The sequence below is a fragment of the Pleurodeles waltl genome, chromosome 10 (genome assembly GCF_031143425.1).
Source record: "Pleurodeles waltl isolate 20211129_DDA chromosome 10, aPleWal1.hap1.20221129, whole genome shotgun sequence".
Taxonomy (NCBI): domain Eukaryota; kingdom Metazoa; phylum Chordata; class Amphibia; order Caudata; family Salamandridae; genus Pleurodeles; species Pleurodeles waltl.
Genome location: NC_090449.1, coordinates 511,351,379 through 511,368,393, shown reverse-complemented (window position 1 = coordinate 511,368,393; position 17,015 = coordinate 511,351,379). Strand labels below are relative to the sequence as shown.

Below are 17,015 nucleotides of genomic sequence, written 5' to 3'. Positions count from 1 at the left end.
TATCAAAGCATTTATGGAGGGTTTAGAAAGAATCATACCCCCGAGAACACCACCAGTCCCCTCGTGGAACCTCAATATTGTAATAACACGACTCATGGGACCACCATTTGAACCCATGCACTCTTGTGAGATGCAATACTTAACTTGGAAAGTAGCCTTCCTAATAGCTATCACATCTCTTAGAAGAGTAAGCGAAATACAAGCATTTACTATACAAGAACCCTTTATACAAATACATAAACATAAAGTGGTCCTCCTTACAAATCCCAAATTCCTACCAAAGGTTATATCACCATTCCACCTAAACCAAACAGTGGAACTCCCAGTCTTCTTTCCACAACCAGACTCAGTAGCCGAAAGAGCCTTACATACGTTAGACATAAAAAGAGCCCTAATGTATTACATTGATAGAACAAAACAGTTTAGCAAAACAAAACAATTGTTTGTAGCCTTCCAAAAACCTCATGCAGGAAATCCAATATCCAAACAAGGCATTGCCAGATGGATAGTGAAATGTATTCAAACCTGCTATATCAAAGCAAAAAGAGATCTACCCATTACGCCAAAGGCGCACTCCACTAGGAAAAAAGGTGCCACAATGGCTTTTCTAGGAAATATACCTATGACAGAAATCTGTAAGGCAGCCACATGTTCTACGCCTCATACATTCACAAAACATTACTGTGTAGATGTTTTAACAACACAACAAGCCTCAGTAGGACAGGCTGTATTACAAACATTATTTCAGACAACTTCAACTCCTACAGGCTAAGCCACCGCTTTTGGGGAAATTACTGCTTAATAGTCTATGCACAGCATGTGTATCTGCAGCTACACATGCCATCGAACGGAAAATGTCACTTACCCAGTGTACATCTGTTCGTGGCATGAGACGCTGCAGATTCATATGCGCCCTCCCGCCTCCCCGGGAGCCTGTAGCCGTTATAAGTTGAATAAAACATGTAAATTTGTACATTTTGTAAAGACTTACTACTTTTATACACATTATGTACATACATACTTACTCCATTGCATGGGCACCTATACTATATACACAACTCCTACCTCACCATCTGCGGGGAAAACAATCTAAGATTGAGTCGACGCCCATGCGCAATGGAGCTGAAAGGGAGGAGTCCCTCGGTCTCGTGACTCGAAAAGACTTCTTCGAAGAAAAACTACTTGTAACACTCGGAACCCAACACTAGATGGCAGGATAATGCACAGCATGTGAATCTGCAGCGTCTCATGCCACGAACAGATGTACACTGGTAAGTGACATTTTCCATATAGCGCAGCAATGTGGCCATCGCTACACACACGTTCACAAAACACTACTGCAGAGACATTCAGATGATCATGGAAGCCCAAGTGGGACAAAAAGTATCAAAATATCTGTTTACAAAAAGTCCATCTTCAACCCAACCACCATAGACCTAACAAAATCGATGCACAGTATGTGAATCCAAAAGAGATTCACGAATAGCTGCTTTACCTGTAGGTGTAATTTTGTAGCTTGAAGCATTTTCTGGATTCACAAGCGACCTACCCACTTCCTCCAAAAAGATGAAAGGAAAAAATAGGGGAAAAAACTGAAGATGGCGACTAAAGGAGTGAGCTTCCAGGGAACGGCATATAGCGTCCTAGGAGGACCAAATGGGGGTTCCGTCGACGCCCAGCAACAAAAATAAAGAAATCAGAAATAAGAGGACTACAAAAGAATGGAGAATTCCAGACCAAACCCCTAGATTGCGGAATAATGCTCAGCATGTGAATCCAGAAAATTCTTCAAGCTGCAAAACTAGACCTACAGGTAAGCAACTATTCTTTTTTTTTTTTTTCTTTGTTTGTTTTTTATTATTCTTTTTTGTTTAAAATGTTATGTTGTTGCTGAACATTTCACCCAATTATAACGTTACTTTAACCCTTTTTTCTACAGTGAATTTCTTTTTTTTTTGTTTTTATTCACATAAAGTAATATTTTACTACCACATGTAAAGCCAACTGCCTGCCAGTGGAGATGGTCGTGCAAAATCCCCTCCAAGCCCCCCCCCCCCTCCCAAAATAAAAATCCACTACTGGCCCCTTTGTTTTTAAAAAGGGATGTGTATGCCCCCTCTCCCCTAGCCACTATTGGCCAAAGGGAGTGCTATCTTTGGATGCTATGTTGAAAAGGGTAAATACCCAGTTATGATGTAGTTGTTTGACTGCCAGGTACAAACCTGTGCTGCCATTTCCCTACTGCCTTGGCAATGACCCCCAGTCAGAAGTCTGTTCATAATCTTTCAAAAGATTTTGTCTTCCCGGATTGAGGGGCTCCTTATTCTCTTATATTAGTTAGTGCCGATGGCTGTGGGAGAAAATAAGCCTTGTTGAGGAATGCCTAATAGTGGTAAAATAACTTGCTGGAGTAAAGAAAGATTTTTGATAGTTACAGAGAGAAAAGGTGAATTCAACCTATTGCGTCCTTTAATTCTTGTAACAATATTGGGGCATATAACATGTCCTCGTCCTTATTATTTAAACTTGCAAATTATGTTTTTCAGTGACATATTTACGGAACACCTGGACAGTCTCATCTTGATCATTCACCACAACACCCCCTTATTCTACATAGCGTCTTTACTATTTCTGGTTGTTCTATCTCTTTAAAGGCTAGAACCTTCTGATTGTCTTTCTTTATTCATAATTCTGATTTTTGTTAATAGTTTATTCCCTCAAAAGGTTGATAGTGTAAAGATTTTAGACATCTGTTTTAATAATCACAATGTGATTTTGTAAAAACTGTTCCAGAAGGATCTTTCTTGATAGTAGGGTTTGTGTCTAGTTTCTAGCTGTAGCATTTCTATATAAAGATGACCTATCTGGGCTTTCAAGAGTTTTCATTTCTTAATTGTGTAAGAGTTGTGCCACAAACAACAGCTTTGAATGCATCCCACAATATATGTGGTTAACAGAGCTGACAATAGACAAAACTTGAGGTATTGGATGTTCCATACGAATGATTGATAGAGCTCAAAAATCATGTTGCCACTCCTTAAAGTGCCCAGTCACTAACAGGAAACTGGAGCAGATGCTGCTATTAAGCAGTAAGGAAAGTAAAGTCTCTGGTGGCTCACAAAACAGGCCTAATTTTCGGTGTGCTGCAAAGTGAGTGGCAACTTATTCCTTGTTTGGCGGTGAAAGAAAAAGAAGAGTTGCCTTTTTTGTGACATATTTTTGGAACAACCACTAGCAAAGCATCTGCAAAGCGGAGAGCTCTTGGGTTGGTAGTGGATGAATCTGTTGAACAGATATTTAGGACCTGATTTGTAATCTGTCCTGTAAACAATTATTAGAGCTTTAAATTATATTCTTTTGCTGAAAAGTGATCAATGCAAGTGCGAAAGATGATGGGAGAGAGAAGCTTGGCGGGGTCTCTTCAACATGGAGGCTGTACACTGGACCCTTCAATAAGCTCCCTGTTCCTCTTATTTCTGTATATATCTTTAACAGTAGACATGCTACTTTTTATAGTGATTAAGCAGTCTTTTCACGGTGAAGTTCTACACTAAAGTTTAAATATCTGAAAGTCTCTTGCAATAGTTATGCAATTGTTCTGCAATTGTTCTCTATACAACATATGCACAAGTGCTAGAAATACATATATTCTTTGTTTTTACGGGGGTATGAATAAAATGTATAGCCTGTATCCGCAAGGTATAGTGAAGCCCAGTAATTTTTAAGCCATTTACCCGCATGAGTCTATCCATGAGACTGACATGTTGCACTTTTTTACCCTTATAGTGCTTTGAAAGTTGTGTGTCATCTGTGTTAGAGTTAAAATCACAACACAAAATTACAAGCACAACCCGCTAATTCTATGGTTAACTAGTTATAAATCTCAGGATCATCTGTGTTTGGACTGTAAAGTGAACATAAGGTAAACAAAGCTGTCCCAATAATGTATTCTGCTGTTGCCCATGTTCTTATGTGATCGGCAGTTTCTTTCCATGCTTGCTTCAATGTCATTTGGCTTAAATTACCACCTCTCATAAAAAGACTCGTGGTGTACAAACTTCTAGCTGTTATCCTAGGTTGCGTCAACACTTTCTATTTGAATGAGAGATGTGTTTTCTGTGTACAAATCAGATTGGATTTGAATACCTTTAGCTCTTCTGTAATTAATTCCAATTTTTCCCATTCAGCCATGTAACATTTAGTGATAATATTCTGAGCATATCCTTAGCCACTGTTTTCGCTACTCAGTTCATTTCTTATTGTGTCAACTCTAGACTCAATGCTTCCACATTCATTTTTACTTGGGACTGCAGTTCCCATTTTTTCCTGCACACTGTTCTGTGTTCTCCCCAACACACCTTCCTTGAGCCCTTCCCACTAACCCACCACTAAACATAGATCCCCACTCACTGTTGCCCAGTATTCTCTTGTAGAAGGAGACAAGCCTTGTAGGGAAAACAGACAGGCTGGTACTAACGTCACAGGACTTGTGCTGTCAACATCCTACCCCCCTCTTCCCATGCAGCGTTTGAATTTCACCCCAAAGTGTCTTAAAAAAAAAAAAAAAAAAAATGTGCTTTAATCTCGGAGGTAAACATGTGGGCATTGGAATCTATCAGGAATCTGTCAGGCTTGCCGAAGCCACTAAAAAAATCTTTTACATTTTTATCTGGAAATACATTAATCTGTCATTCTCCAACATCTTTCATCAGTGGAGTAGCTCTGAAGACTGGTCTGATTTAAAAATAAAAAAATAGAAAGTACATGACCGTAAGCATCAACTTTTGTCTCTGGGCATGCTTTCTCAGAGTTCAGAATCGACCCGATTTCTGTAGTGAAGACAAAGTATTTTACTTAAGATTTAAGAGGAAAAAATGTGCAAGCTGATTTTTTGGGTCCCAGTCTAAATCATTTGAATCTGTAAATGCTGCTTTAAACAATTGTATAAAAATAGCTCTGGTGTTACTATTTTCTGCTCCTGCAGCTTTATACACAATTCCAGCATTGCCTATTTTCCAAAGTCCTCAAATTGTCATTGAGTATTTGTAATCCATGTTTTCTGGTTTCCTGTCTGGTCATATGATCATTGGTTTGTGTGATACCTCCCTGAAATTCTGAAGTTCACTTTTTCTGCTCTTTTATCTGATCTCCAATATTTTTGTAAGGTTTGGCCATCTTGCATACCGCTCCTTGAGGTGTGTTGGTGGCAGTTCATGCTCATTTACTTTGTCAGTTAGTCCCTTCCCTGCGTTATGATCACTTGACATATTGTTTCCAATGTCTGTGCCCGCCCTAAGTAATTGTTCTCCTGGGTGTATGCAGTGGGTGGTAGGTCTTGTGAAGAGGTTAAATTTGTAGCTGTATATTCATGTTTCATGGCTGCTCGATCACTTGTATGAATTTGCCTTACCATTGATTTGCTTGCAGACAGTTTACTTACCAGGGAGGAAGTCGATGCTAGTCTTACAAATTCCTTTTCTCTGAATATTCGGAAAGTGAATACAAGTGCTCTGTCTATTTATGCCCTCTAGTTTTATTACCCCATGCTTTGTTATTGGTTTCCAATATTGATTTAATGTTTAAGATACTTTTATTCCCAGAAGCATTCTGTCTTGTTGGAATCATATCAGCCGTTTTGTTTTTGTCCTGCATGGGGTATAATTTTACTATCTGAATGCAGATTCTTATGATTTTCAAGCACGTTTTCTTATTTTTCCTGAGTATAAATAGTTTCTTGGTCTTTTTCCAGTAATTTTTATTTTGTGCTACACCCAAAGCTGCCAGTTCAATAGCTATCCTAGAACTACCATTCCCAGAGTTCATTTGGTCTATGATGTGGTTTTGCTGAGCGGATTGCGAAGATCTGGTTAAACAGAGTTCTCTGTTTCTGTATATTGACCCCACAGTATGTCAGGAGGCAAGTATACGTTTACATTACCTGGGGTTGTTGTCTCTGCTACACTTCCTCCAGGGGTATGCTGGGTAGGTGTCCAGGATGACCGTGAGTATTTTGCAGGAGTCTCCGCACTAAGAGGTAGGCTTGAGCAGTCAGTTTCTTGCCCTGTGGCTGTCTTTTCCAAAGCAACGCTGTTGAGTGGCATAAGATGGTGTGGCTTCTGTGCAGGGAACTCCTGTGTGTCTCTAAGGCTACCTGCTCCCCAATGGCCTCATGGCATTTTAAGGTGGCAAAGAAGCCTCTGGATGGAATCTTGAAGTGGGGCCCGCTTCCACTGCCTAGTGCATGGGGAAGAGTCACTCCACATTGCGCCGTCTCTGCCCTGGACCTGTCTTTGATTAGGGCACCAGCTCTGCGGGATAGCTTGGCATTTTGTGGCCCAAAGTGAGCGGCAAGAGAGTTAAGTTAGTGCCGCTCTAGTGTTTCATCAGGCCGCCGTTTCTTCGTTGAGCCCATAGCAACAAGACAGGCAGGTACCACCCACAAGAGTGGGGCCTCTCGGGAATGTGGTGTAGGTGACATTAAGTGTATATGCCGCCCGGTCAGTAGTCTGCTGGGAGAGTTACAGCAGAACTAGGCAGCCACCATCTTGATTTCCCTCCTCTTTGAGTTCCCCTCATTTGAATCTACCCAACAGATCAGACTGCTATGGTTAGCAAGAGTATTTTTCTATGGCTGTCATTTCTATAAGGAGTGTGAAAGAGCTTCAAGCTCTTTGCATGAGTTAATCTTTTGTGGTTACATACACAAACTGTGTTCTTCTAGCACCAGTATTCAGTTCAGTGTTGTGGCTCATCTGTGCAAATAAGCTATGCTGATGGCATATACTCCACTTAAGCAAAATACCAAACTAAACTAAATCCGCTGCAACAACCACATTGATATGCCCACAATGTATTTGAATATTACTATCACCTCATCACACCAGTTCCTAAATGTGAAATGTTATGTTACTACAAAGGATGGGAGTCACTCGGTGGCAGTCAGCATACAGTACACTGATTTTAAACGATTCTTCATTGAAAATGGCAAACAGTCTACATATGTCTTTTTCTTTGATCCTTTTGTCTAGCTCTCTTCTAAATGATTTACATATTGCAACGTTCTTCCATGAACATTTGGTAAAATCATGATGCTTTCTTTGTAGATACGAGCCTCCTACTTCTTCGAAGAAGAAAGTGCGTCTCAAGGATCGCAACAAACTGTCCACTGAGGAACGCAGAAAGTTGTTTGAGCAAGAAGTGGCTCAGAAAGAGGCTCAGAAACAACAGCAACAGCAGCAACAGCAGCAAATGCAGAATACTGAAACAAGCTCACCTGTTTCCTTCGAAAACCTTGGCTTCAACAATCCACATCACAGTTTCATTGGCTACCCCCCTGGATATCCCATACAGTCCTATGTTGATCCCTCCAACCCCAATGTTGGGAAGGTACTGTTACCCACTCCCCCAAGAGATCCCATGATGTCTCCTGCAAGCTATGAGCACTGCCAAGCGATGGGTGCACATTCAGTGGAGTCAGCTGTGAACTCACCGATCTCAGTGGGAGTAGTGCCACATGTACCATCCACAGTAGACATGGACATCCCTGATGAAGAATACATAGCACAAACTGAACCAGAGATCCCACCGGACATTAGCATACCTGTCCTCCCTGTGACTGTAGCAAGTCCAGTAGATACACAGAGCTATGTCTCGTGGGAACCCAGTCCACAAACTGTGGAAGTGCCTCAGGATCAGCCACAGCAACAGTATTCTCCAGTGGACTCCCAGGCAGCCCTGTATTACCAGAGCCAGGCATGTCAGGCCATTTATGGCATGCAGTCTCTCTTTGCACAAGCAGCTTCACCGATGGTGCAGGTAATGTTTTACAAAATATTTAGCCGTACTTTTTATTTATGTCTCAGTGTTTTGGTGAAGCCTTATAGCACTTACTGGAGCTGTACTGCGTACTTTCAGTGTGTACATTAATGAATGAAGAAGTCGATAGCCATGCCCACATGAGAAGAGCTATCGTCATTTCCCCATTGACAAACATAATAGTATAAGAAAACAGTTTAACTCCAGTGAATGTAAAGTCTTGCTATGGATTAAGTGAGTTGGTAGATACATATAAGAATTGTCCCATTTATTAAAACAATTAACTGTTAGTTCTAACCTAGAGGAAATTGCATGCATCTTGAGCTCTACATGTCCTATAACCATACGGCAGAGTAGATTATGCAAATACAACATTGCTGCCTTTATTTGAATCCTCGCAGTGCTCCAGAAGTGTTTTATTATACATATATATAATACATTGCAAATTCAACAGTTTTACACACAAGCTTGTTGAATGGCAAAAACACTGTCCTCTTAATAGAGGAGATAAAATTTCCAGTCATAACATTTTAATGAAATAGGCACAGTGTTTCATATGTGCTAACTTTCTGTTATCTATGTGCAATACCAACCAACAGGCAGCAAAGTGCTTTAAAGGGTGAAAGGCAAAGATAGAGCGGTAGCACGGATCTGGGAGCATAAGCAGATTAATGCATCAAGTGGTATGGTTCTTTAACGACAGGAATCTTTTGCTCTTTCATAAATTGGAACAGAGTTGAGGCAGTCATAATGGATATGGGATGTTGTTCCAGATTCTGGGTGCTTTGATGGAGAAAGCCTGTTCCCTTGTATTTCTTTTATTTTTTGTCTCCAGTCTGATAGTGTCCTTGCTGCAGGTGTGGCGACGTGGACGTGGATCCACTGTGACTTTACTGGAGCCATAATGTACCCACCCCAAGTGTCAGTTTAGGTTTTTCCATGTTTTTTGATACTGGTACAGAGCTTCTCTGCTCGTCAGGAGGTAACAGAATTTTGCTTTTAATAAATGTCTTTGGTGCAGTTTAGGAAACATGACCCCACCTATAAAGTGAGAGTTTAAGCCCTGCCGTGAGTGCGGTGGACACATATCCAGCACAAACCTGTACAGTGATTGCTTGTGGTGTCTGGTTCCAAAACATGGCTTGTCATTTTGTTAACCTTCCTTTGGATGAACCATCAGGCCTTCAAAGATTGTGAGGTCAAATATTTTATGCCTAACACGAAGGATATCTGTTGGGGTTGCTGAAGGTTCGGGCATGCCTCTGTCCAGAAAAAGTTCCAGATCAGCATCACGCTTTTCCCCGACTTTAAGGAGATGAGGATGAGCCTCAAGAAGAAAAAGAAGTTGTCTTTACCAAGGAAGTCGTAGTCCATGGAGTAAGTCTCTTCCTAGTGTATTGGGCCCAATCTCTTTATCGCTGGAACCAAAATTAGTACTGGTGTCTCCTCTGGCAAAACCAACGTCAGTGCTGCTGGCGCCAACTCTGGTACCATTCGACCCATAGTTCACAACTGAGGGTGCAGATTGTGCCACTTTCCTACAGGGTATACTAGGCATGCTTCAAAGAGCAGCAGTTTCCACTGTTGTGCCCGCTGGCCCAATGGAGTTCTCTGTTTTGACATAAATACGGGTACCTATTACGATGCTGTCATTGCTGCCACTTAACACACCCACAGTGCCTTCTCCACCTAAAGAACCAGTGTTGTCACATGTACAATGGTTGACATCTGGAAGAGAGGCACAAGGCCTCCTGGAGATGAGCCTCAATACCAGATTGGTGGGCCCCATAACCCTCACTACTGGGAGACAGTACTTACCCTTTTTTCCATCAGATTTTGTCTCGCAGCCCAAGGATGATCAGGGGAATGACACCGAGCCCCTTCCCAATTCTTATTTACTGGCCTGCAGGATGCCAGTGGGCTGGATATGCCTCCAGATATTGATATAGATTCCTGGCCCAGCACAGTCAAGGCTGTCCTTCCACACCATTCTTAAAAAGGCTTTGAGGTATTGGAACTTTCTCTGCCCTTTGTGGAATAGACATCTAACTTCCTTACAGGTCTTCTGCTTTTACCAAGGTGAAACTACTCCTCCCATTCAGTGGGGCCCTGTTTGAGGTGATAAGCGAACCATGGTCAAGGCCCACATTTTATGCTGCAGTGAATCTAAACATAGCACGTTGCTATCTGGTGGCACCTGGAGCCCCAGTCTTTTTCTTCCTTCTCCGTGCATCAGAGAGCCCAGTAGATCAGGCTTTCACCTCCAAACTGAACCTGGGATGTTTTTTGACCCACCATCAAGAAGGGGGGGGTGACAAAAAAAGGAGTGGGTAGGAGCTTTTTCCACTAAGAGTGTGGTGCTATGCTTTATGAACATAGCGTGTTTGTTGGGACTTCACTTACTCCCTTTGGGACATGGTGGTGATCATTGTTACTAATTTTCCAGAATACCTCCAGAACCATTTTGCAGAGGTAGTATGCGGTGGACAGGACAACTCCCACCAAGTCTTTAAAGCTGGCCTGGACGTGGCTGACAGAGTTGCAAAGACAATGGGTTCCTCTCTGGGTCCGAGAAGATGTGCTTGGCTGTTCACAGAATTCTCTACCAATGTGCAAAACACCCCAATGGTCATGCCTTTCAAATGAGAGAGACTCTTTAGCTCTAAGGCGGAAATAGCACTTAAGAATTTCAAAAAGGGGAGAACCACAGCCAGATCTCAAGGGCTTCAAACCTCCAGAAAATGTCATACCTTTAAGAAACTCAGGAATTTTGGCAGGATATTCCAGGCGCAATAGCGTCTGTCTGCAGCAGCACTTTTGTCAGGCAGGGGAAAGGACAACCGTTTAAGCAAACTCACTGCACAACCCTGGTGAACCTACAACAGGGAGAATCGCAAGATAGCTGATGAGGGCCTTGACAGGGTCTGTAGAGTTGTCTGAGCACCCCTTGCCCAACGCACGCCCTCTCCCAGAGTACACGGTTTTGGTGGAATGTCTGTAGGCACTTAAAATAACATCCACCACTTCAGACAGGTGAAATGCATTTGCTCAATCTCCAGGCATGAATGGGGAGGCTCTGGAGTTTAGGGTGCAGACCGTGCCCTTCCATTTGAGAGAGGTCTTGCCCTGTGAGGGAGATGAAGCGGGGAGCACACCAAGAGATTCACCAGTTACTTAAGCTATTAAGATGACTCTGGTCTAGCCGCATCTTCTGCAGCACCAGAAAAATTAAGGGCATGGGAAGAAATGTGAAGTGGAAAGCTCCTTTTAAACCGAAATGGATCCCCCCAAGGCTTAACACAGCCGATACTGGAGGGCACAGAACTGAAGGCAATGGGCATTGCTGAGAGCTGCATATACAATAGGTACCTCTGAAGTGTATCCCAAAGAGCTTACACGTTCTGGTCCACCGCTTGGTGATGTCTCCATTCATGGTTAGCAAAATAAAGCCAGCTTAGGCTGTCAGTTTTGACTTTCAGAGCACCGGCCAGATGTCTGGCAATGAACCAGATTAAGTGGTTCTGCGCCCGGGACCCGAGCCATATTTCTTATCATCATAAGCTGTGACCCCAATCTTGCCTGCCTGTTGACATTCCATCACCCTTGTGTTGTAGTTAAAAATCTGGATGGACTAGCTGTGAATGGATTGCAGGGAAGCCTAGAGAGGCAGCTTTGTCTCTTTCATCTCCCATAAACTGATATGTAACATTTCGTCCTCTGGAGACCAAAGGCCTGTGATTTCCCATTCCTCCACATGAAAGTGTCTTTGAACATTGTGGTTACTGCTGGTTGAGACTGGAGGGATGTAGGAAGTGGCTCTGTATATACTATCTCAAAGTGAGAGATAGTGTACACAGAGTCCAAGGGTTCCTCTTACAGGTTAATAGCGGCAAAATTAGATAATACTAATGCTCTGTTTTGTGGTAGTGTGGTCAAGCAGTAGGCTTATCAGAGGGTAGTGTTAAGCATTTGTTGTGCACACACAGGCAATAAATGAGAACACACACTCAAAGACTTAATTCCAGGCCAATAGGTTTTTATATAGAAAAATATTATTTTCTTAATTTATTTTAGAACAACAAGATTCAAATTTTAGGTAAGTACATAAATTGTAAGGTACTTCACACAGGTAAGTATAGAACATTGATTTAAAACAGAAGTACAAACAGTTTTGGCAAAACTGTCAATAAGCTATTTTAAAAGTGGACACTTCAAAAATCAACTAAGTATAGTTTCTCCGGTAAGTAAAGCACTTACAAGTTCAGTCTCCTGGGCATAGGAATCCCACTGTTGGGGGTTCAAGGCAACCCCAAAGCCACTGCACCAGCAACACAGGGCCGGTCAGCTGCAGAGGTCAAAGAGGGACCCAAATAACATAGGCACCTATGGAGAACAGGGGTGCTCGGGTTCCAGTCTGCTAGCAGGTAAGTACCTGTGTCCTCGGGGAGCATACCCAGGGTGTTTTGTAGAGCACTGACGGGGACACACACAGACACACAAAACACTCCCACAGTGGCACAGGGGTGGCTGGGTGCAGTGTGCAAAGTAGGTGTCGGGTTTGATCATTGAAAACAATGGAGGGACATGGATGTCACTCTGGCGATGCAGGCAGGGCACAGGGGGGCTTCCCGAGCCAGCCACTGACTGGGCTAGGATGAAGGTCGCCTCCTGGTCACTCTTGCACTGGTAGTTGGTTCCTTTTGGTCCTGGGGGCTGCAGGTGCAGTGCTTGGTCCAGGCGTCGGGTTCCTTTGTTACCAGGCAGTCGCGGACAGGGCGAGCCTTTGGATCACCTCTACAGGCATCGCTGTGTGGGTGCATGGTGGTTGACTCTGGGTGTCCGTCGTTGGAGTTGCCTGGGAGTCCTCTCTGCAGTGTTGGTTGTCCTGAACTCAAGCCGGGGCGTCGGGTGCAGAGTGGGAAGACTCGCGCTTCTGGCGGGAAGTTGGAGTCTCTTTAAAGTTGCTGTCTTTGCTGTTGTTTCTGGACAGAGCCGCTGTCTTCAGGAGGTTCTTGGTCCTTTACATGCAGGTCAGTCCTCAGAGGTCGCTGGTCCCGCTGGATGTGTCGCTGTGCAGGCTCTTTGAGTCTGAAGACAGGCTGGTAGAGCTGGGGCCAAGCCAGTTGTCTCCATTGTCTCTGCGGGGCATTCAGGTCAGCAGTACTCCTGTCTTCAGGTTGCAGGAATCTGATTTTCTGGGTTCAGGAAAGGGAGGTTATAGCCACCCTCAAGGACAGTAGCCATTGGCTACTGTCCCCCAGACCCAAAACACGCCCCTAAATTGAGTATTTAGGGGCGTGTTTAGGTCTGGGGGACAGTAGCAAAGGGCTACTGTCCTGGAGGGTGGCTATAACCTCTTTGTGCCTCCTCCCTTAGGGGAGGGGGGCACATCCCTATTCCTATTGGGTGAATCCTCCAAAAACAAGATGGAGGTTTTCTTAAGGCAGGCGTCACCTCAGGTCAGGGCACCTTAGGGGTAGTCCTGATTGGTGAGCGACTCCTCCTTGTTTTTCTCATTATCTCCTCTGGACTTGCCGCCAAAAGTGGGGGCTGTGCCCGGAGGGGCGGGCATCTCCACTAGCTGGGATGCCCTGGGGCGCTGTAACAACAGTCATCAGCCATTGAGGCTCACCGCCAGGTGTTCGAGTTCCTGCAGGGGGAGGTGAGAAGCACCTCCACCCAGTGCAGGCTCTGTTCCTGGCCACAGAGTGACAAAGGCACTCACCCCATGTGGCCAGAAACCCATCTGGTTGTGGCAGTCTGGCAGGAACTGGTCAGCCTAACACTAGGAGTCGGATTGGTATACGGGGGGCATCTCTAAGATGCCCTCTGTGCATTTTTCAATAAATCCCACACTGGCATCAGTGTGTATTTATTGTGCTGAGAAGTTTGATACTAAAATTCCCTGATTTCAGTGTAGCCATTATGGAACTATGGAGTTCGTGTTTGACAGGCTCCCAGACCTTATACTCTTATGACTACCCTGCACTTAAAATGTCTAAGATTTGGCTTAGACACAGTAGGGGCATAGTGCTCATGTAACTATGCCCTCACCTGTGGTATAGTGCACCCTGCCTTAGGGATGTAAGGCCTGCAAGAGGGGTGACTTACCTATGCCACAGGCAGTGGGTTGTGGGCATGGCTCTCTGAGAGGAGTGCCATGTCGACTTAGTCATTTTCTTCCCACCAGCACACACAAGCTGTGAGGCAGTGTGCATGTGCTGAGTGAGGGGTCCCCAGGATGGTATAATACATCCTGCAGCCCTTAGAGACCTTCCCTGGCCACAGGGCCCTTGGTACCAGGGGTACCAGTTACAAGGGACTTATCTGTGTTCCAGTTGTGGGAACAAAAGTTCAGCTTAGGGAAAGAGAACTGGTGCTGGGACCTGTTTAGCAGGGTCTCAGCACACTTTCAGTCATAACTAGCATCAACAAAAGGGAAAAAGTTAGGGGGTAACCATGCCAAGGGAGGCTTTTCCCTACGTCCTGGTACCAGGAAATCAGATTCCTGCTGACCAACAAAAAAGGACACTGAAAAGCTGCAAAAGCAAAGGAAGAAGCACCTGACCTGGAGCCAGCCCTGCTGTCTGCTGCTCCTATGGAACTGCACCAGAGTCGTCTCGTCCTGCAGCTGCTGTTCCTCCTCGAGCCTGGGTTGAATGTCTGTCTTTTAAAGAGATCCAGGAACACCATTGGAACTGCATCCCTGCATCTGCAGGCACCCCAAGACAACCTGTAAAGAGTCTGGACCACCAAAAACCCAATGACTGAAAGCATCACTGCACTGTGCCGCACAGCTCAAGTTGAAGTTGACCAGCGGTGCCAGCGTGGTTCCTCAGCTTTTCTGGAGATGAATGCCACCCTGGACTTGACCACTGAGGACCTTCCGACGCCTGCAGCATCTGCATGCACCCCCCTTATTAACCACAAGTGCCCTGATGGAGAAAACATAACGCCTCAGGACACCTCTGCACCGATTCTCCCCTATTCCGTGGAGAAGCGGACTAAAGGTGCCACTATGTCCTCAGACATCCCAAGATTGGAACCCACTCTGTGGTTCTTCGCAACTGGACCCACTGTCCTCACCTGCTGAATCTTTTCAATTGGAGTGATTCCCAGAAAGTAACATTGGCCATCTGACGCTGTACTACACCTCTGCACCAGGCCACCCCAGTGCTACCCGGTTAGACCTGTTTTTGTGGCCCTGACCCTTGCCCAATATTTACCTAAAACCCAGGAGACTGGCCTCATAGGTTGCTGTACTGTACCTGATTTGCAGTCATTGATTTCCTCCATAGGATTGCATTGATGCTTTCAGAAATTGCACTGTCGACTTTTCAGAACTGTAAAGATTTTTCTTACAAAATGTACTTACCTGAACGAACTGGTACTGGTGCTAAATCATATACATGTTTTAGCTCAGAATCGGTTTGTTCAGGTAGGTATATTTTGTAATAAAAAAGATACTTGTTATTTTTGTAAATTGATATGGATCTCCTTCGAGTTGTCTAATTTATTAAGTGTGTATCTGCAAGTGTCTCACACTCTTCTGTGTTAAGCCTAAGGCTGCTATCCCACACTACCTCCAAATAGAGCACTTTCGGATTGCATAACAAGCCCTAGCCACTGAGAACGGAACCCCTGGATTCTTTGCACAATACATCTCATTTTGATATATCATATAAAGAGCCAGCTTGCTACATGGTGGTATAAAATGCATATTATGAATTCCTTCTGTAAGAACTAATTACTGGACGCATTTCCGTCTAAAGGTGCATCTTTTTGTCATTGCATTATTTACAGTGTCTTTCCTTGAAGCCTGTTTGTTCTGGCATAGGCTCTCACCCCCAGAATCACCAACCTGGCTCTTTGATAATAGGAAATCAGATTCCTACTAGGTTAGGAACGAGGGAGAGCCAGAATGACGAACTCTGGAAAAATGCCTTCACAGTTATCCCATCACCCTTTGGTTCTTGTTCTCCTACTCTTACAACACTCACCCATCTTCCCTTTGTGTATTATTCATGTGAAACCATGCATAGCACAAAGAATATTACAATATTTAAGTGTTGGACTGGGGCAGTGACACGCGTGTAAGAGTTGGTGGGAGCATATTACTGGACATGATTACCCAATTGGCTGGAAAAACCTTTTTTAGGTCTCGCCTGCGACAGTGAATGCGCTCTTGTTTGGGAGAGAGATTGTATACAACAAGGGCCTTGCATTCATTGGCTTCATCAGCACTCTTATTTTCTGCCTTCTAATTGACCTACACATGCATGCTGGCCTCACTTTCTCTTGTTTAGGCTGGAGCATGGACCAAGTACTGATTGATTCAGGATGATTGGTGTCCCTTTGATGATGGCTCTGTGATTGAGGCATTACTTAATATTTTTTCTTCTTCCTTGTTGTCCTTGTTGAATCTCTTACTGTTTATAACTATGTTTTGCTATGCCACATACACTTTGAAGAAGCCCTTTTCTCCTTCGGAGTGGATGCAAATTGTGACAGCAGATGTTATCTGCTTTTTTCTGATACAGACTTCTAGTTGCAGATTCCTTACATTAGAATTTCTCCCAGGCGTCAGACTGGATCTGGAGATTTTTCTTCAAGCAGTTCCCCTTTGTGCCATCAGATGCCGTCGGTCGACTCCACGTCTGTTGTAGTCGCCATGATGACGTTGTGATCATACTTAAGCCCCACCTTTGCGCGATGACGTCAGTTCTTTTCTTTCCACGCCACACACAGATCCAGAGAAGAGCAACCCTGGTCAATTTTTAACCCAGTTCAATGTTTTTTTCCAGTTTTTGGACTTCTCTGGTGCGTAGAGGTATGTCTCGTAAGACTGGCTTCAAGCCTTTCGATGCCTGTGACTGCATTATGTCGGTGACGCACCCACACTTGGGCCCATATTTATACTTTATTAGCGCCGCATTTGCACCGCTTTTTGACGCAAATGCGGCGCAAACTTACAAAATACAATTGTATTTCGTAAGTTTGCGCCGCTTTTGCGTCAAAAAAGAAGTCGTGCTCAGAGTGCTGGGCCATTAACCCGAAGGCTTTGAAGGAGTGGTCCATAAAGCTTATGGCAGCCTGGCGCTCGATTCCGCGTCGCTTGCATCTCGATCGAGAGGAAGGTCTTGAGACTGCTCGTGGAGTCCTCACCACTCCTCCTCGTCCCATTCAAAATCGTGCTAAAA

General features: G+C 44.2%; 1 protein-coding gene across 3 annotated transcripts in view; it reads left to right on the top strand.

Annotated features, from left to right (window-relative positions):
• SETD2 (SET domain containing 2, histone lysine methyltransferase) overlaps positions 1-17,015 on the top strand; it is a 1,164,442-nt gene that overhangs the window by 701,422 nt on the left and 446,005 nt on the right. For all 3 annotated transcript variants that reach the window (XM_069210931.1, XM_069210934.1, XM_069210932.1), the window contains one exon: positions 7,104-7,815. In XM_069210931.1, coding sequence (XP_069067032.1) covers positions 7,104-7,815 — 712 coding nt within the window. The remainder of the gene's footprint in view (positions 1-7,103; positions 7,816-17,015) is intronic.